This window comes from Trachurus japonicus, chromosome 4, assembly GCF_045865225.1.
Source record: "Trachurus japonicus isolate A0001 chromosome 4, Traja_1.0".
Lineage (NCBI taxonomy): Eukaryota > Metazoa > Chordata > Actinopteri > Carangiformes > Carangidae > Trachurus > Trachurus japonicus.
The window spans coordinates 15252691-15279241 of record NC_140910.1 but is presented as its reverse complement, the minus strand read 5'-3'; the positions used below and the strand labels follow the sequence as shown (position 1 = coordinate 15279241).

At 41.0% G+C, this 26551-nt stretch overlaps 1 protein-coding gene across 1 annotated transcript in view; it reads left to right on the top strand.

Annotated features, from left to right (window-relative positions):
• Positions 1-26551, top strand: part of agbl4 (AGBL carboxypeptidase 4) — a 267261-nt gene that overhangs the window by 163527 nt on the left and 77183 nt on the right. Inside the window, exon 6 of the mRNA XM_085774255.1 lies at positions 15601-15640. Coding sequence (XP_085630381.1) covers positions 15601-15640 — 40 coding nt within the window. The remainder of the gene's footprint in view (positions 1-15600; positions 15641-26551) is intronic.

Genomic DNA, 26551 nt, shown 5'->3' with positions numbered 1-26551 from the left:
TGCCATATAGGGTGTGTGTGTGTGTGTGTGTGTGTGTGTCAGCAGCATGTTTTCAGGTTGCACATCTATATTATTCTGTAGCAGAGATTTTCTTTTTAATTAGGTGGCTCCAACATGACATTGAGGGCAAGCAAGGGCAAAGAAGAGTTACTAGGTTGGGCAGATAACATTGATTTTGATCAAGATTGACAAAAGAAAGGGAGAGAGAGAGAGAGAGAGAGAGAGGGAGAGAGAGGGAGGAACAGGAGCAGGCTGTTTGCAAGACATCAAACTTTCCACTCTTCCTCAGATCAAAATTACCACCTTAGATGGGAATGAGAATTTTAATTAGAACTCGGGGCTATCTCATCTACGAGTGTATGTGGAGCTAAAAGACTAATTCCCACCACACACTCCCACATCCCCCACCCCTACCTTCACAGTCCACTTTGTCTGTTATTTAATAGGCTCGTTGTTATCTACCTACTTGGGTTTGCCAGGTACTTAGAGTCCCTCCATTGGAATATTAGGTATTCTGATGAGGCAGCTGTGTGCTCCACACAGATGGTGCCTGCTGTACTCAGCACTCTAAAAAGAACGGCTCTCATATCTCCCCCAAACTTATCCTTTTTATGATTACAAAACACAGAGCCGCAAATTGTTATGAACAAGATAGATATATTTACTGGCAGCCTAAAATACAGTGGCGCCCAACAATTCAATCCCTTTCAGGTTTATTCGTATTGCTGAGTGCACTCTCTTAGATGAGGACATTTGGTAATAGGGACCATGAATAGCATTCAAATTCACCCTCTCCAAATGGGGTATTATGTGGTAGAATTGATAAAAATACAGAACTTGTAGAAATGGTTTACGGTGCATTCAGTCTGTTTGTCCCGGACCACCCTGGTCAAGGGTGCAGCTGTAACCTCCGGAAAAGCATAACTGCATTGTATGAAATCAATTGCCTAAAAAAAACAAATGATACATATCAACACAAAAACCACCACAGAACACTTTACTGTGTTAATGACCAGCCCAACTCACTGGAGAGTCAGGCAGAATTGGTGGTGTCAGTGACACAACACACGGAAAACTTTGCAGCTTGCATTTTCTGTCTAGACTCTATTCAGATTTAATTCACACCTCATAATCACAATGCATATGCTGTCCCTTTGCAAATGGAAATACTGTCGTCTGTGAACCCCACAGTTAATCTAATAACAAATTACTGAACCTGCACGATTTAAGCAGGAAATCTCTGGAACGGAAGAGGAAATAGCGTTGCACATATAGTTTTCTCTTTGTTTATATGTAAAATATGCGTCTTGTATTTTATGTATTAAGTGAATCTGTAGCTGTGTGTTGATTAAACAAGGTTTGTATGTCTGTTACTACAACAACTTTTATGGATGCCATTCTGTATTTTCCCTGCTCCCACGTTTTTTGTATGTGTGTGCATTTGAGTATTTCCAACATTACAGAGAATCGGGCAGTGCAGGTTGTCAGGTGTGGGCCGGGACCTTATCAATGAAGCGGCTCAGCCTGTAATTAGAGCTATAATCACCTCCCTAATTCAGCCACTGCTAAGCGTCTCACCCAGCTCGCTTCTCCTCTACCCAGTCCTCTCTCCCTTCTTTTTCCTTCCGCTCCTTCTTTAGTTCCTAACAACACTCCTCTCGTATTGTGCCTCCATCTCTTTCTTAATGTCTTTTTTTCTTTTTGCCTTTTCTCATTCGGTTTCCGTCCTTTTCTCCCTCCATTACTTTCTTCTTCCCAGCCTCTGTCCTTCACCCGTGCGGATCTCAAGCCAAATGAGTGAATTCTTCTCATTAGTAGTGCATTGGGCCAACGTGCCCGGAGGGAGACCGAGTGATCTTAGCACTGAACAGCTCAGCAGTGCTCTGAGGGGTCAATGAGCTGGTTAAGGAGTGATGTTTAATACTAGACTGTTAGGCGGGGGGGTGGGGAGGTTCATAGTTTCCCTCACTTGTACAAAGTCTCTTTACCACATGTTCAATACAAGTGTAATGTATTGCATTCACATGTGCAAGGAAACGAAATGATGTCCAATCATTTAATGATGTTAATGACTTTATTTTAATGGCACTTGCAAACAAAGTTGAGAAATTCTAACAGGGCAAATAAAGTACTTAAAAGACTCATTAAAACAAAAAAGAGGAGTTTATCCACTCTATTTCACAGAACTTCTTCAGGGCTACAGATTCCCAACAGTCCCCAGTCAGCATCCTTATACAAAGAACTGCAATACCATGTTCATAATAATGTTGTGATTCCTTCTTTATGAAGTTTTTATGAAGCATTTTTTTGTTTACTCGCAGTAGTATCACAAAGCTTGAGGCATACTTAAGTGCAAAGACCAGATGGAATACTTATTCCAGTATTTATAATGATGCCACTGCCAAACAAGCACTCCACAAAGTGAAAATAACAAACTGTGCTGCTAAGCAAGGCCGGCTAACCACATTACCACACAGCTGATATGCTAAAATAGCTGTTTCAAAATGAACCAGACAAAAGGGTGTCATTGTTTGTCAAGAAGGCTCCTTATGCAATCCTATCAACAGCTTTCACAGACTATTACTTTACTCCCACTTTCTAAATGTGACTAATTAAATACAACACTTTTATTGTGTTATTAGGTAGCTGTGACAACATGTCTCTCATATAGTGCTGTGGTAAAAGTAAGGTGACAGGAATATTGATTCTCCTCAAAGAGGAACATCATCTGGCCCCGACAGCCTGTTTGGATTGCTGTTTATTTACATTGTACTTGTCATGCTGTAGTATATTTGTACTTCTGAACTCTGCGTCTCCCAGACAAATCCATCAGCATCCTCTCAGGATAAGTCAGACTGGACTCTCTTTCCATCCCATTATGTACATCATGTCTGGGAGCGTTCAGCTTTTAAGGGGGAGTGCAGCTGATTTGATTTGCCATTATTGAAGCCTGCCCTAACTACAATTGATAATAAGATATTTTTTCACTTAACTACATATTATTGCTGCGCCAGCCTCCTTTTGAGACTGTACCACACAGTGCAGGATCGTCTAGCATCTTTGTTGAGCAAAGTTTCACAAGCACATTTGCAGCACTTTAACTGGCCTAGTATACAACAACTACACTTCACACAAATGCTCCGTTTAATATGTATACATGTATCACTGTCATAAAGCTCTGTTAATGAATCAGACATATGTTACTCTGTGTCCGTGTCTGTGTCTGTGTGTTTGCATGCATGTATGTATATGGAGGGTTATGTTTATTTGTGTTGGAAGGCAATCAGGAGGAAGTACAGCTGTCTGTCTGTGCTCATGTACGACTGCCAAAAAAAGGCCTGGGGAGATGCATTGTGTACACACACACACACACACACACACACACACACACACACACACACACACACACACACACACTCATGCACACACAGATCATAATGGAGCTGCCATGGGGCCACTTGGCATGTAGCCTTTCTTGTGCTGTTCTCTAATGTGATTTGTCCTCACTATTGATACCCCAAAATGCCCTGCTCTCCCCCCCTCAACCCTCTCGTTAGCCCCCACCCACACCACTTCATCCCCTCTTCCAATTTTCACACTAACCCAATTAGCATCTCGTCAATAATGCTCAGCATTTCATTTTGCTGCTTTAATTAACAAATTCAATTTGCTTGAAACTGCTGTGAAAACAAATTAAAAGCAAGGCAAATTAAAAGCCCTCAGTTCCAGCGGATATAGCTAAGGTGATTACAGATGCGTCAAACGACTGTTTTCTTGTTTGTTTTATCTCAGGAGAGGAAAAGAGGCTCCTGAGAGGAGGGGAGACCTTGACTGAGGTGCCAGGGCGGTGTAAGATCTGCAAGTGCAAGGCAGAGGAAACTAGGCATGGCTAGGTGGAGGTGGGGAGGGGCGGGGGCAAGGTTAGCGGTGGTGCAGCTTTTGCCACAGGAAGGCCTCACTAAACAGCTTTTCACAGAAAATGTACAGCATATTAATGCAGTGAACTGCCACAATAAATTGTTATATTGTGAGAAAAACATCACTCCCTCTGTCAGGCAAGCAACACCTCAAACCTTTAATCCATCTTTGCAGGTGGTGAGCCCACAGACAGGGAGCTACCATACGTTGTGGATGGCCAACTGACACGCCCTTACAGAGGAATAGGTGGGAAAAAAACATTCCCATAGTTATAAGAAGTAACTGAGGTGGTTACAAAGCTTGACAATGCCTGTGCACTTATTGTATGAGGTCTGGCTGAAATACTGAAAGCATCTGTCTTTCTTGGACACTGTTGTTTTTTTTTTTTTATAAAATACCAAAAATAAGAGAGGTGGATTAGAAGATGTGCTTCACTTATCCAGTTATCATCCTGCTCAGTTTCCCCAGAAATCCCAAAGATCATGGCCAGAATTTAAATATCCTGTTTTGGGAGAGCAGCATGGATCCTGTCCTAGTCACTAAAAAGTGAGCCACACACTCTCAATGTGCAGCCAAAGAGTTGAAAGTGTTGAGTTCATTGCCCAAAATACTGCTTGCCCGCTCTTTATAAATGCACTCAGCGGTTGTCCTGCTGGCTTGATTAGGGAATAATTCCTAGTGAGAACTTGATAAGATAAGTGGGAGGCAGCTGGAGCAGTGGCCAGCATCTTCAAGTCGAGTTAACTAGTTACGTTCAACACAAGTCCTAGTTTCTGAACAAGACTATGGAAACAAAGACAGAACATAGGTTTTGTTTACCGTTGAACACACACAGTGTTAGGACAGGGTGAGAGATGTTCAGAAGGAGTTTTGCAGATAGTTCCCTCACCTGATCGGGATATCTTTTAGAGGCCTCAGTTATCCGGGTACATCCAACTTGAAAGAGACAGACACAGTAGGTGGAAAGGTTAACTTATCCCATCTAGCTTGGGAATGCCCTAGGCAGTAGAGAGATGTCTATATTTAGTTGGACCCACCATGATCCCAAACCAGTAAATAAGTTAGTGGTAAAAAGATGAAAATACTTTTTTTTTCTCTCAGCATGTAGAGAGTTCAGGATGAAAATATGATATCATTAACCTGACCTAACTCTTACCTCAACAGTCAAGTGTGTTTATTGCATTAGACAACTCCCTTGTACTCTTGTGAACTTAGTGAATGTGATAGATTATTTTATCGATACAGTAGCTCATTTTATCAGCCAGTCTTCTAGCATTCTCAACCTTTGAATCTGCTGCTTTTATTGTGTGTCTTCTCCTCTTTGTGCTTTCTACCTGTCTTCATTCTGTCTCCCTGCCTGCTTTTCTTGTTTGAATGAACCTGATAGCTCGATGTGTTTGGCTGCCTTGGGAAACACACCAGCCTCAAGATTCCCAGCAATCAGCAGAAAGGCGATGCCATGTACTGTATAAGATCTCATTCTGGCTGCCTGCTATCCCTGTCTTGCTCAATGTCCACACAGACAGGTTATACACAAGTGGACCAGACATGCTCCGCAACGGCACTACTCAACCCCGTGACCAGCCCCGTTTCGTAAACACACACACAAACTCACAAGGCTAATGGAACTGGCCATAAGCCAGGTACCTGTGATGGTCAATGCAGCTTTGTTTAGCTCGGATGTTAAATTGATTTTTAGGTTCCAAGTCCCACAGCATTGGCAGCAAACCGACCCTTTCCTGACATAGAGAAGGGGACATACTGTACGGCATAACTTTCTCTCACTCTCTTCACACACACACAGTTTCCTCTTGAGGGTTGGTCCTCTTCAAGTGAGCCGCCATCCAGCCTTCTCCATCTACTTCGGATTTTGTCATTTCCTTTCCCACTTTGTCTCCCTGCTCATCCTCCGCCCTGTTTCTTCTCCAGTCCCACTCTCATTCTAAACTGTGATTAGAAGTTAGCAGACACCAAACAGTGCATCCATCTGGTCCACACATCAACATCTGGAGAGGGTGTTGGTTGTTTTGACATGGGGGAAGGGACACACACATCTCTTGCATCTTGCAGTTTAATTGTTGTTGTTGTTGTTTTTTCCTTTGTTTGTATTTGTGTTACAGTGCATCCCTCAAACTCTTTTTACCCTCCCTTTCTCTCTCCTCCAGTAGCGGCTAATTATTGTCCCGCTTAATTACCAGTAGCACAGCAGTCCAGCCTGCTTCAGCTTTAAAGAACTATTCAGCACTCCATTTCGATACCTGATTGAACTCGGCTAAATGGAAAAGTTCTGCTGGAGAAAACGCTTTAGTCACACAACATTTTGTTTCATTTCTTTTCTAATATGTCTCCCACTGTCTGGTTACTTGAAGATAACAGACATTTGAATTTGTTTTGGGGGATATCATAAAAAAATAAAAATAACAGGTTTTGAAATGGAAAAAGGCAGCATGAGAGAGGGGAGTATTGTTCCACGGCCTGCACACATACACATTCACCACATACGCTAGATCCATAAGGGCAATAAACCAATAGGAACATACACGTCTCCTGACCTTCAGCTCCAATTAGGCCCCCGAGGAGAGATGGGTGAACTTTTCAGCCTTACAACTTGTCAATTGATACTTCAGTAGGGTTGGTCTGTGGACAGGGAGATCGACAAGTCAGTATTCAAGTTCAGTTGTGTGGCAGCATGAGTTTCAGTTTCAGTCACAAAAACCTTGTAAAAGTTTGTTGACATCTCTGGAAGGAGCTCCAAGTCCCATATGGAAGAATCACAGTTTCATTTTCTATCTCTCACAGTTGATTTAAGACCCCTAACAGAAAATGATAGAAATATAAGACTATAACACCAAGGTGGATTTTTCCAGCATACTATGGCATTGAGTGTTTACTAAAGATAAGAAAATGTAACATACAGCAGCAGAGACTACACACTGTAATAAAATGGAAAGGCTTCTGTGTTAGACTTGTTGATGAAGGACAGACTGGGAGACATAATATGATATGAATTACTTTTTTTTCCCCACATTAACTTCACAGTAGCCGTTTTAGGGAAAAAGAACAATCCTAAAAAAAAAACGCTGCCATATAAAGTTTTCTAGTCCAGAGAACAGATATGCGGCGTATGATGTGTTTTCTCAAAGTAATGTTCTTGCCCAGTAATCAGACCCAGTAACACTGGCACAGCCGAGGCTTGATCTCTGCTGCAGGGTTGTCCTGACTGTGCGCCTGCCACTGGGCATTGATTCAGCCTTCTCTGGTAAATACCAGGACACTGCACCTGCACTCCATCAGGCAGGGGTCAATCACAGCCCAACAGGGAAATGATGTTCGGACCAAGTCCTTCTGTGTGAGTGTGTAAGAGAGAAATTGTGTGTTGAGGTATCAAGTATGCTATCAATGTCCTCAAGTCATTGATTGGTCCCCAGTGTCAAGATGCTGTCATTGATTCTTTGCCAGGTCACAGAGGAAACTCTTGGCTCAGCAGGGACTCTTAGGTTACCTGTATGTGTATGAATCACACACACTCTCACAGCCAGACACAGACACACACTCATACCGGTAGTTACGTTTTTTGAAAATCTCCGACAGATATAATGAACAAGAGAGACATGACAATGTTCAATATGAATGATAAAACAGAACTTCAACAAAACTGTTACAGTCAAAACCAAAAACTGTCCCAATGACTGATGCCAGCTGATCAATGCCTCCATCACTGATATTATCTACAGCAGAAACTATACAGGGTGGCTAAAGTATCTACCCCTTGATCTCACTGTCCACAAAAGTCAGATCTGATGCAAATTTAGCCGTCCTGAGAAAAAGAAACACTCTCATGGTGAAACAAATTTTAAATATAGTAACTAGTGTGTAAACCCATCAGTGTTATCCCTACACGTTGCACTTAGTAGCACATTTACTTGTTCAGAGCTGGTTTGAATCTGAATCAGAATGAATAAATGCCAAATAGTTATTACTCTTACAAGGAATGTGACTTAATGAATCGTGTGCAAAGAACAAAAGAACAAGGATTGTTAGATGAGCACAAATACAAAAATCTGCTAGATTTTACGAAGATAAAGAGGAGACTGTAGTAAAATATATGTTAAAAAAAATGTACTCAAAAACACGGCATCTTGATCTTAAGATATCTTGGGTACCTAAGACACAACACACCTATGGTCACTGTCGATGGAGTATGGTGTAAGGGAACATTTCATTGACAGCATTGTGCTAGGCTGTTATTAGCTAGCTGCACCAAGTTATTGCTTTCAAAGTAAAAGTCTGAGTATTTGAAAAGAGACAAGAGGAGCACCATGGTCATACAGCCTAGACCCATGGGGTCGTTGTTCAAAAAGCTGGTGACCTGACTGACTGCCTGTGACAGAAAGATGGAGGAAAGGGAAACCTCACTGCCAGCTAGCTGCTCTTTTAATTGGTCTTTATGAATATTTAATGAAATCAAGATGGAATTGAATCATGATTTTTAACAGCTATGAGATAAGGCGGTGGCGTGGCGTGAAATGACTCTGTGTGTGCGTGTCGATATGACCATATGCATACGGTATGTGTGTGTGCATGTGACGGCATGCATGCATATTCATGTGTCAGCATACGCTACATGTATCTGTTCATGCCTGCTGTTGTGCACGTTATCAGATTACTGCAGTCCACTGTGTCAGAGCAGGGTGTGTAATAACGGCAGCAGCAGGGAGGACTGTGCGCCCTGTGCAGGTGGCCGTGGCTGTCCTCTCCCATCGCTCAAGACGAAGCTGCTCTCCGCTCTCAGAAGGAATAAATCTTTTATTTGGTTTGTTGTATTTTTAACTAAGGGCTCTTGGTCACGCAACAAAGCCCTGCTCTCTATCCCCCTCTGCTCCATCTTCTCCCCCCTCATCTCAGCAACACACATTATCTAACACTGGCATGCGCAAGTCATATTTTGTACTAGCAAGTTGCCATTTTCCTGCAGAACTTAACTCATAGTGATGTTTTTTTCTACTTTTAGTTAAAAAAAAACAACATTACATCTGCAACATTTATTTTGAAATTAACACCCAGACTTTGTTGTGCATCTTTTTTTATGTAAACTAAAAACAATGTGTTCATATGAAAACTTATCAAGCTGTAAATATTACATTTTGCAGTTTTTGGAAGCCTTAAATTATAACACCTGTAATCCTCTTATATTTTGATGTTCCTAAATGCAGTGATCCAGACAGCCACACCCAAGCATGCCCTAAAAGGCTCATCCCATTAGCTCATTCTTACCTCACCTCCCCTCTTTGTTACCAAGGGACGATGACTAAGATGCAGCGAGACACAAAGATGGGCAAATAAAGCTGGTTTCCCCTTTTACCTCTGGAGAGCTAACGATCAGTCCAAGCATTGTGTGTGTGTGTGTGTATGTGTACACGTGGTGGACGGTGATGGTGGTGGGGTGGGGTTTAGCTGTGTGAGCTTACAGAGGAGTAAAAGTAGTGACTCAGATGAGGTGATTGGGCGTTTTTTTCCAGATGAGGTAGACAGCAGGGATGAGCTGAGAGGACCAGAGCAAGATGGAAGATGAGTCAGGTTGTCGACAACCCATTTTCTCACTCACAGCCCCATCAACCACTGACCCTTGCCCTTACCATGAGTATATGATAAGAGGTGTATGTATGTATGTGTGTGTGTGTTTATGGGTCACAGGGGACTGCTGTGGGACTGGCTGCAGATGCCTGTTTCCTGCATCTGACCTCATCAACACAACAGCAGCATAAAACTGGGATCACAGCACACAGCAATAATTAATGCACTAAGCAAGCTGTAATATCAACATTGCCTTTAGACAAAAGGCCAGTTAGCTAACATGCAAATATTAAGTAATGTTCAGCCCTTAATGGGGGATATTATCATTATTGTTATATTAACAATGGATCACATGACAACTTTTACATTAAAGGTCATTTATAGTGATGAACCCAATGAAAATTACCACCTGACTCTGCAGTTCCCTCAAGCACAAGTCTTCCAACCTAATCTACCATATGGGCCACTTCCAAACACCCGCTATGAGCAATAAGAGTGTACCAGTGGCAGGTGTAACACTCTGGTAGGTTTTACGCACAAAACAGCTTGGCCATTTATCATCATGGCTGCATACTGGTCATGGATTCATTCGTCCTGTGATTAGTCTATTGTTACTTCACCCAAACCTCTTAAAATGAACTTTGTTGTTACACAAAATTCTTCTGTCATTACAAGGTGAGTGGTAATAAGTTACTTGCGCAAATAACCGGAACCTTTTTTTTGTTTGTCAGTCTCACTCAACTCTGGGGAGGGTTTAAACATCTATCAGTTCTTTATTGTGGTTTCCTGGTGTATGAAACCTTTCTGATTGGATCTCACTGCTCTTTTCTGTTGGTTTGCCATTTTACTGCACAAAAACTCTGAAAAGCCAATTGTTCACCACACCAAGTCATAGGTAGCTATTAGCTTGTGAACATAATGGAACATTTAGCAGCTCAAAAGGCAGGCATTTCCCTTGAGAGCTGTTGGAGGCCCAAAACATGGCTAAACGTGCAGTGGATTTTGAACAGATGGCCAGAAACACAAATAAATGCTAATGTTACAGTTCTATCAACTGGTTTCGCAAATAGGCATCAACCGCCCATATCAACATATCAATGAAAAACTAGTTATTTCAGGTATAAACCTGTTAACTCGTAATAGCAAACTTTTATTGTTGGATACTGTATGTATTTATATTTTGAGTATATTATGGTGATAGCATGTCAATGTGATGAATATAATAACTTGATAATGACAATAAAAATAAGCATAATGAAACTAATAGTGCATTTTCTGGAAATAAAGCGTCCCTCACAATATAATATTCCCCTGTTAATGGAGGTTCACTTTAATGATATTCTCATCCACAGCTATATCAAATTCTTTCTTAAAAAATGGAAGCTGCATTCGATGGTGGCTGTGGCAGTGTAATTTAGCCATATTGACTTTAAATTAATTTGAAATGAGCTACAAAATGATGGTTGGGATTTTAGTTACTCCCCCCCCCCCGCCCTCCCCCTCAGCTCCTCTCTGCCCTTCTCTCCTTCTACTTCCTCTCACTCTCTTTTCTGTGTGATAACTATCAGCAAATATGAAAAGTAAATTCTGGAGGAAATGTTGGCAAATGGGTTTTGGGTAGATTGTGCATGAATATTTAATTTAGTCATAAAGTAGGGGGTTTAGTACATTAATGGTTTTTCCACTGCTGTCACTCCATTTGACGGAGGCACAGTCTGCTATCTGGTCTGTTGATTGGCTCTGTTAATGACTGTATTTATAGTGATTAAAATGTTATAGATTTCTTTAGGGAGGTGGCGGTCATATAAATATTATAATACCGTTTATTCAATTTAGAAAATAATATAGAATATTTAAGCGGGACTAATATAACCTAATAACAAGAAAATCTGATAAGAACATTCATAGAGAAACTAAGCAGTTTGTCTTTAGTCCAAATGCAGATTTACATTGGTCTGAAGCCTTTGTTAAATTGCATCTTTCCACTTTTCGAGGTAAATATCTGTAGTGTGACGTGCACTCATGAAACATCCAGGAATAGAAACACTGAAGTAGGCTTCCCGGTCAGGTTACATGCACAGACAAATAAAACTTCATTATGTTCTCATATAGCACTGTAGCTATTTTAAGATAATTTGGGACTCCGGTCCCATGAACTATATCACTATTGTTTACTGTGCTTCCTGCCACGGTGCCCCAGAGTCCGTGCTGGCTGGCCCGACTACCGTGACAGCTGGAGCGGCCATCACCTCTGGCTCCCAACTGCTTCCTTGTTTTCTGACCTAATAACACTTTAACTGGCAGGTCCAGTTCAGATTCACCTGCGGTAAACAGCTGTGGACTTGTGCCAGGTTTTTTTGTTTGTTTGATTGTTTGTTTTTTTTGCAAATAATGACTTAACTTTCCTGGGATTTTTTGTGTAACCCAGGTGTAACCCACTCTACCAGGTCAGTCCAATTAGTATCTGTTAAGCTGTCAATAAAAACGTATTTTGGCATTCAGATATCAACAGCAATAACAACCATTTTGATTTTGATTGTCCTGTGCAGTGAATGGCAGCGAGCAGGTAGTGAGTATTACACAGTAGAATTAAGAAGGGTGAAATCAGTCAATCAATTAGTAACAAATACTCACTGCACTTGGTTTAAGCTGTTGTGTGTTTGTCATTATGGGAGTGAGAGGGCAGTGGCCTGCCACTCTCACTGTAGCTGGGCTGGCTTCAACCAGGGTGTGATCCCTCAGCTCTTGGCTATGTTTGATGAAGATTAATTCAATCCTATTTTCTGCCCTGAAATGCTTTTGCTAATGTAATTCTCTCTGTGTCAGATCCCCCCCTCTCTCCCTCTTTGTGTGTCTGTCTGTCTCGCTCTCCCTCCTAAAGAACACTAAGCGCCTTATCCATGTTAAGGACTAACAAAAGCAGCAGGAAGAGAGAGCACTGGTAGCGTGTTGTAATTCTCTACTACAGATTCATTATCTGTGTATAAGTACTGGCAGACTCAACAGCACTCACACTTCTCATCTGCTGGTTGCAGATTGAGTGAGCGTTTGCATGTGTGCATCGGTGTGCATATATAAAAATGACTTGTGAGGATTTAGAGAATAGATTTTTAAAATGCCATCAGGTTCAGAAGTTGCCTGGCCCGTGGCATGTTATATGCATATGAATGTGTTTTCCCCATCCCATACATCTGCAGTCATTCATATTCATATCCTAACCTGAAATGAGAAATCAGTTTCAAATTATGTATTAGTATTCAGTCTAGTATAGTTCCACTTGCATAAATGTGGAGAGCCAATAGAGGGTGCTACACAGTCCTACACAACATAATCTAACCAGCCTCTACAGACTATCAGTGCAGGAAAGTTTAGACAGCAGATTTGCATTTATCTTCATTAATAAATATGATTGAATTGATTATTTATATATAGTATGGAGAAATAATATTTTTTTTGCGTGTCCATTTCACTCCAGTATCAGACAAAAACTAGGAACATTAAAAAACAAAATGAGAAAAAGAGATTACATTTAAACCATATAATGACATTGAGTGAATAATCATAAGGTGAAAAAAATGTGTATTTGGTTGTTGTTGTTGTTTTCTAATTAGTCACTGCTGTTCAGATACGGTATAGGAGGATTCGCTAAAGAAATCTAAATGCAGTGTTTTTAAAAATAAACATGCAATGATATTATATTTTCTATTTTGCTGAAGGGTGTGGTTGAGCTCTGGCTGTTCTTATCCAGGCCTCAACCCCATCTCCCAGCGACAGTGAGAAGAACTAGAGGTGTAAATGTTTTTCTGTTGTTAGTGATTCCTGCTGTGGCTCCATATCTGACTGACTGTGGAGAGTCAGCAATGTCCACAGGTGGTAGAAACAGTGTGTGCATGTGTGTGTGCGTGTGTGTGTGTGTGTGACAGAGAGGGGGGGTGGAGTGTGTGTGCGTGTAAATCTGTGCGAGTGTGTGTCTGTGTGTAATAGTGGAGTGTATAATCGCAGCTTGTTTGTGTCTCATGTTGTCACAGTGACCTCTACTGCTTACATGGTCATCCACTCCAGCATCCATACCACCACACAGACAATGCACTGGGTGTATATAATCCCAGATAACCTTCACTCTTACAGTGCTTGAGAACATCATGGCAATATGATTTAAAAAATCCCACTTTACTCAAAGCTAAACGAGTAAATAAACCTACTTTAAAAACACCTTTGGCTCCGACCTCACAAATCCTTGCATGTTCGTGGAGCATCTTTCTCCTGAGACAACTTTTCTTTTTCTGGGTTCCCTGTGCTTTGATGACCTTCTCTCTTCAGTCCAAACTCAAACATTTCACTTTCACTCTCTTCAGTGCTTGACTGAAATCTCAGCTCTCCATAAAGGCTCCCATGACACCCTCTCCACATTCAGAGTATGCACCACTCCCACATATTTCTCATTAACTGGCAATGATTTTCTCCATAGAAGCTTTTTGTCTGTCTGTCTGTCTGTCTGTCTGTCTGTCTGTCTGTCTGTCTGTCTGTCTGTCTGTCTGTCTGTCTGTCTGTCTGTCTGTCTGTGAAAATGCCCACATTTACAAACAGTTTAATACCTGTTTAATAATGTGTGAATTTTGATTAAATATACAGGTATATAACAAATCATTGTGCTTGTATAAAGCGTGGCCTCTATGCTGCCTCTCTCCTCCTCTTCCTCCCTGTTGACTTTCCAACATCCAAGGTGTTAAGTTTAACCTCTAGGTCTCTTACGTCTAGGTTTTGATCACTTTCTCTCTTTTTTTCAGTATATTTTTTTGGCTTTTCATGTCTTTATTTGATAGTACAGGTGACATGCTGGAAAGGGCCGCCTGCAGCAAGGACTTTAGCCTCAACACATGGGGCGCCTGCTTAACCTCCTGTGCCACTTGGCGCCCCTTGATCATTTTATCTTTTAAACTTGTCTCTCCCAAAGCCATCAGATGCATGGAAATACAATAAATCACTAATGCTTTATCTTCATCCAAAACACTTGACTCACATGAGATTACTTGTGAATGACATAATAATTATCAGCAGAGACTCCTAATGTAACATTCTTACATTTCCCACTGTAGTGCTGGTGACAAGTTACAGTGTCTGTGCATTTATGGCAAAAGTTGTTCTATCTTTGCACCTGGTAGACTCCCTCCACTCATGTTGTGTATTACAAGTCTCTCGGTATAAGAGCATCTGCTGAATACGAAAAGAAGTGTTTAGTACCTATTAGAGAGCTCCACTTGAAGCAGCTCTGTAGGTTGGTAGAAAAGGACTCCAAGTATGTTGAGAGTCACTTTGCTTATCCCTCTCAACGACTGGTTAGTATGGCGCTTGAATATTAATGAAGTCTGGTCCTAAAAGCTGGCTTTGACTTTGACCTAGCCATACTGTGGGTGAGAGAGACGCACGCACACACGCACGCACGCACACACACACACACACACATACTCAAACCCCTGTATCCTTTGTGAGGATGTGAAGATCTTCTTTCCTGAGGGACTGATAGATGAGGAGGGCTGGGGTGTTGATTACTGCAGTGCTCAACAGTCAAGTGTGTGTGTGTGTGTGTGTGTGTGTGTGTGTACGTGTGTGAGGGCGTGTCTGTAGAAAGACAGCAGGTTAAAGAGAGGGGTAGCCATCTAGCACCTCCTCTAGACTCCCTCTCAGCTGCTGGAGACATCAAGTGTAAAATTGCACACACTTTCAAACACACTCCATCAAAAACCTGTGAGGACACACACACACACACACACACACCTAAGGTGAGAGCGAGAAAAAAGAGTGTGTTGGGGAAACCACTTTGAAAATTTGATGTAAGACCAGTTCAAGATACAACCTTAACAGAAATACAGTATTGTTGAGTTATTTGGAAGACATATCAAACTGAAAAAATAGCCATTGGAAAACAAAGAATAAATAAAACACTAAGGTTTTGTCGTCGTTTTTTAAAACTGTTTGTCAGTAGTTAGCCAACTAAACCAATATGTGATATATAAGATTGATTAATAGACAGGACTAGAGTAATATTGAGAATCGATCACTGATGATTACCAGTACTTGATGACATTTCTTTTCTCTTTTTTCTTCCAGCAACAACGGCGTCTAGACCTCTTAACCATCACAAACTCTGGTAAGTCTCAGATCTTATAACTTCACTCACGCCCACATAACTCATTTAAAACTGTGCTGTGATGCTCCCATTCAGTACCAGAATATTTTCTAATTTGACTTGATGTTGATTTGACAGACATGTACCAGTATGGCACCTTGTTTTTTTGCTCTTAACCAAACCTAAATGCTTATAGTGTTATGCGCTATTTTCTGGATGTTGATTACACACACACACACGCACACAGACACACACACACACACGCCCACATACACACACACACACACACACACACCTGCACGGATGGTTTGTGGGGCAAAAGCAGATGAAATGGTGCTTGTGCTGTGGAACACCCTAGAGCAAGACTACTATGGATTTGATGGTTGCTGGTCGTCTGTTTGAGCATGTGTGAAAGGATGTTGTCTTATGATGTGATGTCAGAAAACATGGAACAGTTGCGGTTAAAAGAAGTCATAGGGGCAAACATGGGGCCCAAAGCTTATGTTCAGAAACGGTTTACACATCAAGGTATTGACCGGCATATGGGAAACTGTGTGCTCATGTGCACTTCTTGAGACCCGTGCCAATATGTGAGGTAATTGTCTCAATAACCATCCTTTGTCACAAAACTTTAACATTTTTAAAATTATATAATATTTATTTAATTCTCATTTATGAGGATTTGTTGCTTGTAATACACATCAACACATTCTACTAGATTTAACTACATCACTTCAGGAAGTTGTGATCATATTGTTTTCACAACTTTTTCCCCTTAATTCACTTAACAAATCTTCTGCAATAAGACTGAACAACACTGAGACGCTCATCTACACCACACTGCACCGTGATGTTAACTATTACAAACAATATCAACACAGCTAAAATCATGTATTTTATTCTACTGAGGGGATGTCGCATCTAATCGTAGATCCCTGTTACAAAAACGACCTGATCATTACTCACATACATGTGTTAGTAAGCAGCCATTTGCTCAGTTAATAGTAGTGTGCGGTTTGGTTTTATGCATCCATATGGGAGGTAAAATATCAGTAAAGTTTGCACAGAGTACTTTGAATTGTATTCAGTATGCACCTCAGACTCATAACATATAGAAGTCAGGCACGCATATGGTGCTCAAAGTTTGACTGGATGTGAAAATGTGTCAGAAAGTAGTTGCACTGTTAGAAATTTATTCCAGTGTCTCAGGGAGGCAGCTGTGAGAGCAGGGGATCCACCGAGATGAAGTGCAAGGAGAAATTCCGAAAAAAAAAAACTGGGGAGGGGAAACAGATGGGGATGGCGTGGAGGATACAGAAACCCATATGTCTAAAGTATCTGGATGATCTAATGTGCTTTGATTAGAATAATGCATATGTGAGGCTCATGGAGACCAGGTTAATTTAGCAGGTTTACGTTGCAGCTGTTCCTCAGGTCCTAGACAGAGGCAGAGACTCGCCCCTGGCCTTCACTGTTTGACAGAGGGCAACCAGAGAGAGAGAGAGAGAGAGAGGAGGTGAAGAAGGAAGAGGAGGTGAGAAAGATTATATACAAACACCTTCTACACCCAAGTGAGGGGGAAAAAGGAGGGAAGGATTATATCATCATACTTTTCTGTGTGGATGCAACAACTGATGCAACCAATCTGACATTTTATCCTCCTTTTTTTTCTATTTCTAAGTTATAGGGGTATGGCTCAATTGGACTTAATACTTCAAGTTGATACCGGTGACTGACAGCACCCTTTCATTCACAAATCAACACTTCATTCCTGTCTTGGTGACTACACTCCTCGCTGTGCTATTACAGCTCTTTGTCCCTGATACTCAAAGTTGCTTAAGAAATGCTGTTAAATTTCAAACTATTCAGCAAACTCAGACTGTGAATAGATTTGAGGTTGGACAAATAGTCCCACTGAGTTTTGGAATCATGAACACACAGAGGACGGTCACAAAAGCTCTCTTTTGTTAAAGCGGCTGCCTCTTTGGAGGTCTGTGTAGAGCTTCATTATTAAGTATAATCTTGGAGAGAGAAGAAATGAAAATTGGAATCTCTCACAACAATTTTTTTTAGAGAGCTGTTGTGCAAAGCCACTCCAAGGTTACTTTAATGTTGTCCACTCTTTTTTCCTAGTTAGCCAATATGCAGCATCAAACTTGAGCACTCCGTGGTCTTGTGAGGTAAAGTATAGCACAACTACAGAGGAAGGTCTTATCTCCTGTTAGAAGGATATACATGATGATGTCCTGTTAACTGTAACTATGACACTTTGTTGAATTAATCTTAAAATAGCTTAAAACTTCATTTTTTATGACTTTGCATCACTCTTTGGATAAGCGTACAGTCACTGACACTGTACAGCTACCCTCCTTGTAGGGCTCTGCATCCATGGAGAGGCCGTAGATCGACTGAAATAGCTTTCGATTATTTCCCACTGAAAGGTTTCCTCCCCTGACCAGTATGGAGCTCAGTGTGCTGCGTAAATTATTGCAGGTCATTATTCAGGATGTTGTTACGTGTGGCCTTGAAGGGAAGTCCATTATATTCTTAACTTGGCAGACATATTTTATTCTGCCCTGCTGCTTATTACTATTCACAGTAGGTAAGCGGACACGCACACAGACACTGAACATGGTGAAGGTTATTATGATGGCTGTATGAAGAGCAGGTGAGGCTTTCAGATGAATGACTCTGATAGCGAAATACAGGCAGGACACTCTCTCCTCCCTGCAGATTAAAGGAGTTTCCGCTCCTTCGCTCCCTTTCTCCTCGTCGCCCTCCCCAACCGCCGCCCTCTCTCCCTCTCTCTCTCCGCTGTTGGCACTTCTTCCTCCGCTCATTTGAGCAACACCCGTTATCTGCTGTTATTTATTAGTGATCTTATTTTATCACGTTGCCTTTGTCCTCTTGTTTCCTCTGCCCTTTTCTGTTGTATTATCCCCCTCCTTCGTTTCGTCTTCATAGCATGGACAGCGGGGGGAAATCAATGGGTGTGAACAAACTAATAGGCTCAAGTGGCTTCATAACGTGCTGCGTGTCAGAGAGGGAGAGAGATTTGATGAGGATTCTGCCCCTGCTGCTCTGTTGGTCTCTGTTGCTAATGGCATTCATTAGCTGCTCTGAAGAATGATTCACACTCTCACATGTACCCACACACATGACATGTATATACCTTGTAAATCTGATGCACATCTATTTATGTATATACACATTGGAGAAAAACAGACAAAAAAACGCAGTACGTCTTTATTCTCTGTCTTTCTTATTTCACACACACTCACTCCCACACACAGACCCACTCAAACCTCACTCGGCCCTCTTTAATTGGACACTTGAGCAGCGCACGGCTGCATCTGGCTCCTGTTGAACACAGCCTGACATTTCAGACTGCTGACCTTTCCAGCCCCGCCACAACTAAATAATGATTAGTCCTGGCAACTGTTCCACCACAGCAGCAGCCAGGTACACACACACACACACACACACACACACACATGCACACCAAACACAAACACACACTCACACATGCACACACAGGTGCAAACAGAGCAACAACAAACACCTGCATTGAAGGCTTTGTCTTTTCACAGTGAGAAAATGGGGTGCAGACATTGATTTGAGAGGCCATTGTCATTCTTTTGGCTTATCGATTAGGTTGTCCTTTTCCATATCTGCAGTCAGCACCCAATAATGTGTTGTTCTAAATTAACTCTGCTTGCCTCTGTTTAGTTTCTCCTTTCCCCTTTATGCGCTCTCAGCATTACAGTGGAAAAAAGGTCAATCATATTCATGAGATCTGGGCAGATTTGAGAGGATGGTTGTGTGTCAGTGTGTGCGTACACACTTTTAGCGTGTGCGTGTGTGTGTGTGTGTCTGAAGCAATGAAGCAGCATGGAGATAATAGGCAGTTCTCAGATCTCTCCTCGCACTTTCTTCTTTTTCACTCTATCACTTCTCTCTTTGTATCTCCATTTCCCTGCTGTTTCTGTCAGAGCAGAATAGAAATGTTATTCATTAGAGAATCTCTTTCTACAGTTATTCTATGTGTTTCCTGCTTTGCTCTCTCCAGACAAAATCACTGAACATATCTCTGAGGTCAGAGGTCAGGTTTTTGCACAGCCAGCTGCTCATATTCAAAAGCGCTGTCTGAATCTTTCATTCCACATTGTGGAAATTGAAGTAAGTAAATTGAACATAATAAAGGCACGAGATTACGAACAGCGTGGACAAAATTATGAGGTATGGAGCCGATGGCCGCTACATGTTGAAAATTCTAATTATTTTCCTCTCATTGTTTCCATGGAAACAACCTGCTCAGGACATTTTTTCTAAACAAAATCACAGACATCAAAGCAGGATCAACATCAGCTCACATTAACAAACTTTAATTTATATTTTTCTAAAAAAAAAAAGAAAAGAAAAAAAGGTCACAGTCTTTTTAGTTTTATTCAAAGTAGATGAACTGTATAACCTATTTAGACACAGATACACTGCACAATCCTAGCCTATAAGATAAGGCTTAGCCTATAAAACTGAATTTGTATATATTTCTGCTGGCAGTAATACTGACACATCATAGTGATGGTCAAGGTGAAATGAATGTAATTAAACTGAAGGTACGGTACGCTAGAATCCCTCACCATGCATTAAAATGTTGACAATGTTTTGACAGTATGTCCAACAAATCCATGATTTAGTCAAAAATGTTCTGTATACACTAATGAGTAAAACTGTGTTTTAAAAAGTTTCACACCTACTGTATTTCACATTTTACACATTAATAATTAGGATTCCAAGACTGTGCTTACATTTTCTTAAATTCCTCTTGCCAGGAGGAGCAGCAGTTAATAAAACAAACATGCCATTAGGAAAATAAGCAGCTGTGGAAATTGCTTCAGCTATTGTTAGCCAGTTATTACGAAAATAAGAAAAACTCCAGCCCACGGGCAGCAACCTTGTTGTTTGCCCACCAAACTTATTATGGTCAACCAGAACAAGCCAAACACAAGTCTTCATAAACTGAAATAAAAAGTAAAAGTAAAGTTTGTGGGGAAGAAAACTGTAATAAAGGTAAAGCCTTTATTGTTAATAAAACCAAAAGGACAGTTTTTAGTTCTCCTTTATGAGCAGGGAGAACTAAGTTTCCGACTCTCAGGAGCCTCGCTTTCTTGTCCACAAAGTACCGGCATGTAGTGTCTCAACATTTACATAACATGTCAGAAAACAGCGGAATAAGTCGAGGATTACTTTGAACTAAATTGTCTGCAGTGTGAAAGTGGGGTCAACAGAGTTTTCTCTAATTTACACAATGCACCAGCCTGGCTTTCTCTCAGCCATTTAATAGCTTCCATTGCTTCAGATGAAAGTGTCTGGGCAGTCAGCCAAACAATATAGTGATATATCATGTATTTATGTCTTTGTTGTGGGTGACGCTATTGTTTTGAATGTGATGTATTTCTCTTGGCCGTTGTGCAGATTGCACTCATGGAGTGTCGTTGTGGTGTTGTAGTAAGAGATCCCCCCCCACCTCTAAATCCCATGAAACGCTTTCTTCATGAAACACAGGATGATTGTTTAAACTTTGTACTGGTACCATTTCTATGTTGCTTTGAAGAAAACACATTTTCTGTCAGAACATAAATCTTTCTTTTTCTTTTTTTTCACTCTCGCAGAGAAATGAAAGTTAACCCCCTTGTGTGTACCAATTTCCTTTTTGTTCAGCTGTGCAGACTTTAATCAGTCGATCTTTATCTGCCGGACCGGTCCCCCTTTGAGTTAAGTTGGAGCATAAGAAACCTGCATTCATTCATTAAGCTCTCATTTCCTCACTCATTTACTCACATCTTTTCCTATCCACACATCTTAGAGTTAAGGAACAAAGATCTAGCCAACAAAGTTTTAATGTCTCAGGCACCTTTTAGCCATGCTCACTGAATGTCTCTGAAATGCTAATGATGACCTTATCGCTCCTTTAAAATACAGAAAAGGGTTTAAATTCCATTTTCTTTTCCAATTCGTAACACTGCAGCTGGGCTTCTATAATTTCTGCAAAGAAAATGGTCAGTGGCAGCAATATATCTACAGTATGTACAGCAAACAGAAAGGAAGGCGTTGCTTTTGGACCTCTTGTGCTATTCTTTACAATTAAAATAAGCGTGAGCTAGTCTTTTACATTCTCTCAGACTTGTAGAAAAGTCCCTTCAGGCCAGGAGACGGTGTTTTCTATATAGCCTAGGTTGACCCACGAAAGGCGGGAAGACATGCTCTAAAACAGCCTGAAAGCAACCTCCTGCTCACTATCTATGCCTGTGGTACATACAGTACCTGAGCTGATAGAAATTTCGGTGTGGCTCAGGGACTGCAAGGTTGACTGGCTTTCACGCTGTAGGTCTGCAGAGATTTGTTTTTAGTGGAGCACTTTAAGAGAGGGAGGGAGTGGATGCAGAAGACAGTGAGAAAACATAGAAGAACATTATTTATAAAAATACTATCAGGCTTTTGTGTAAATGAGCAGCTGTGAAAACAACACTTCCTATTATTGCCCTAATTATATCCTTTCTCTATGAATTTGCATATTTTATCTCGCTCCTCTTCATTATGGGCGACTATGCTTCCATTTTGATGTGGTTAAAAAAACACATAAAGCAAACAAAGAAAGAGATGAAGGATGGAAGGGAGGAACGGAGTGGGGTGCGCTGGCCGCCTCGTATTGAGTATTTTCCAGTTGATTTTGTTGAAGGCTTCTCAGTAGCGTAGCTAAATAAGAAGCAGCATGCTAATGAATGGAGAACGGGTGTGATAATTTACCAGACAAAGAACGGAGGACTGTGAGAGATAGGAGCCTGAAAGGGGGTGGGTGTGTGGGCGTGTGGGGGGATCACAATATTGAAAATATTTAGAAAATATTTGTCATCAAACAATTATTTAAAACCTGCCTCTCCTCTATATGCCTGAGGTTTTTTTTTTTTTGGTAAAGCCCATATTACTAATGCTTAGAGTAAATATTCCCTGTGTCGCAAATACGGTAATTTCACGCACTGTACACACAGTCAGCCATGTGTTTCATGTTGCTGCATGCAGAAAAGGAGAGAGAGTGCTGAACTCAGAGGACAGTAAATGACAACAGAAGAAGCGTAGACTCTGTCCTCTTTCTAAAAGGGCGATGTGACGAAGGCAGTAAACAGGCTGTGAACAGGCTGTGGGCTCTGAGATTATTTCTTTGTCACCAGCAGAGCCACCAGTGTTGCTGAGCACTGCTGTGGAGCAAATCCTCCTAGAGAGGACTGATTGGATTTTTGTTCCAGGGAGCCTTTTGTGTTAGCAGCATAGGGACTAGATAATAGAGGTTGATGCCACTCTGTCTCTGTGTTATGGCTGGTGGATTGAGTTTTTCAGTGTGTGTGTGTGTGTGTGTGTGTGTGTCTATGTGTAACCAGGACACTGCCTCTCTTAACAACCACTATATCACATATCACACGTGTTTTTTATTCACAACCTATTGCATCCTTATTGCTTCAGACGATAAAAGATGCTAAATATGGGAGCACATGGACGATCTGCTACAAATACGGATAGGAGTGGCTGCTAGTGAGGTTTTAACACAAAGATCCTGTGTGAATATAGAAACCTGTATGCAATGTGCCAATGTCACATGCCACTGTAACTGCAGTGCAGGTAGTTCTAGTCTGTCTTTATTCAGCGAGGCTGACACACGCAGAAATATGATTGAACTTGTTTATCAGAATTTTTAATGAAGTAATTTTTTTTTATTTATTCAGGGGCAATTTGGAGTTTGCAATTAGCCTAATATACATGGCAACAGGAATGGGAAACGGGGGAGATCATAAGGTAGGGGGGAGGTGGGGACATCTGGAAGCAGGATGATGGACGAGTGACCGAGTGTTTTGCACATTCACAGTTCATGAAAGCAGAGACTTTGATGAAAGCAAGCATCAAGTTCACTTCGCACTTATTAAAATGTACTTTCTGCTCTGTGCTATTTGGTTTTTTTTGTTTAACCTTCTCCTCCAGCGCTCTTCTCTCTTAGTTCTTTTGTGAACTTCTCCTCCACACTTTTTTATCTGCGAACCTTTGCTCCTCAGATGATTCGTGGCCTGATTCTCTTGGCGAGATTCTTCTTCCTGAGTTACAGGATTTTCATTTCCTTCATGGGAAGCGTGTCTCTTTCACTTCCGTGCTGTTTTTTGTGTTCTCTTTGTGACGCTCATGATGGTTTCAGGTGTCCCATTCATGTCCCCATAGACAGCGTTAGGGGACTGACAGTTGAAGCACCTCGATAGTGGGGGGATCTGCATGAAGCTCTCCTTTTTGGATCAATACAAAAGATAAATAACTGTGCTGGAGTCATTCAGTCCTTGAACACAGCAGCGTTAACACATTGTTTTGAGACAATTAGCTCAACTGTTAACCTTGTAGTCACAGCAGATAAACAACAGAGACAAACAGTATAGCACCTGTAAATGAGCTGAATCAATAGTGTTCATGTTGGATTTCATTTGGATGTAAATTTGTTGACATGTCTGTGGGTTTTTTTCAGTGAGTAGAAGATATTACTTCACTAGATCTCGTACTCAGGAACTCCAATTTGGAGGCTGTTGTGAATCTTTTTTTTTTCTATTTGGCTTAAAAGTATTTACCTGTGAAGTAAAGATAACTGATGTTATAGTCTGCATCTTAATTGTATTATGTTTACATCAGTGTCTATTAGATAATTCATTTGCTTTTTAATTTTGAATTGAATTGAATTTTTTTGTTGTATCACTTTTCTTAATGCGAGACAGGACATGCAATGACACTTTTGTCAGTTTCTCAGGAAATATTGTTTTGATTTTATGTACAAAGTAAGACATGCTCATAGTGCTGAGTTTAGTTTGTATAAAGTGGCTTGAATGCAGGTATGCAGTCTACTTTGCCGTTCTGGTTTAGTTTTGGATTGTGGGTCATATCAGCAACTGAGAGTGATGTGTTCATGAACTCAAAGATAATGCATTTTGATTTTAGGGGGGTTTTAGGTTCAGCAGTACTTTGAACTTTCCACCAGCATGATGGATAAAACATTATTTTCTGTAAGTTTCCCTTCCTTCAACTTGCAGACTATCTTTTGATTCTAACATGGTCTAACCTGATAATGTATTCTAATACTGAGCTACGTATACCTGCTGACACAGCAAAAAAAAATTCAGTTTATGAGCAATTACGTCCTGTCTGTGGGAAGGGCTCAATAGTGCTTCACTCACATTTGCCTCTAAAAATAGACGTGTGATAACTGTAAAGTGTGTTTAAGTATTTTAAAATTCACCCCAGACAGCTTCTTTCATGTTGATAAAACCACAACAATGACCACAATGTGTTCTTGTCACTCCGGTCCTGCTGTGGACTGCTGGCTGAGCTCAAAGCATGCTAAACGACCTGCTCACCCAAACCAGTGGACCAGTGATGTTCTGTCTTCAAATTAAGGAGAGGGTTATTGTGATACAGAATGAAGAAGAACTGCTTAATTATGGAGGTGTCCTCACTGTTTGTCTTGTTAATACAATTTAAAACTGAACTAAAAGTATGAATAATTAAACAGAGATAATAAACTAGTTTATTTATATTCTGATAAATTCAGTCATTTAGCTTGTAAATGTGTCCTTGTCCTTTATAGATGAAAAACTGATTATATGATTAACTTTAATTGACTCCTTATTTCTTAATGCGCTCCTCAACTTTCCAACTTAGGTCTTATCTTGAGAGCTTCAGGCCCTCTGGTGTAAAAATGTTGCCAGGGGATACATCGCTGCCATGGTCAAGGTCATTATCAGCCTTTTGTCAGTCTGTGCCTCAGCCACTCCGTCAGATCTATATGTTAAGCACGTCTGCCCAGCGGGTGTGTATGTGGAGTGCTGTATGTTTAAATAAACATTTTATACATTACTGATTTCCGCAGGGAAATTCTATTTTTAATTGCTCTGCTTTCACGGGCAGGTCAGCTGTGAGGTTCAGCTGTAGAACGGCAGCCCCTCTTCTTTCTCCAGAAAACCTTCAACACAGCAGACGCTTCAACCCAAGTCTTTTCAACTCAGGATTTTCCCCTGCTGATTATGCCACCCTGCTGTCCTGTGCGCGAGTGTGTGACTTTGTGCTGACCTCTGTTGGGGACCAAGGAATGATACAGATAGATTTCAACACACAAATCCAAGCCGGTTGGAGCTGACTTTCAACAGAAATGCTTAGCAGAGTGTTAATGTATCCTGCGCTGCACATCATATGGCTTATCTGGGAAAGAAATACCAATCACCAAAACAGGGAAGTGAGTTTTAAAAGACATATTAGCACTTGGGGGGGAAAAAAAGCTGATTTAGGGGTATGGATCAACAATCCTCAAGTCAAACATGCACCGATGTGGTCATTTGGTTTATGGGATGGTAAAAAACTGTATTTTTGCACCTTTAAAAATCTGCTGTACCTGTCTCTCAGTGGCAGCAGCTCAGAGAGAAAAGAGGTGGACTGTTGTCAGCCTGTGTTTCTCAAGCCATGCAGCAACTGACTGCTAGATTCGTCTTGACTGTTTTCTCCTTCACAGAGGTAAATTTGAGGTAGACTGTGTTTCCTATTGTCACATCAGCTGCCATCCTGCATGTGGATGGCAGAGGAGATGGATGACATGTGACATACTGTACTTTTTTACTGTGAAAGCAGGAATCCTAGGAAGTGTTTGTCTGTCCTGGCTGAGGAATGTGGGTTTTGAGGTTCTTTCATTTTTTCTCTGTGCAGAGTGAAGCATTGTTCAAGTGGCAGGGTAGACAAAAAATTAAGTTAACATAAGTGAACGTGATTGTACTTTATTTTTTACTAGTTTTGAGTCAGCACTACTTAAGCCTTTAAACATGTTTGCATTTTGTACACTTGAGTTTTGATTTGCTCTCTCAG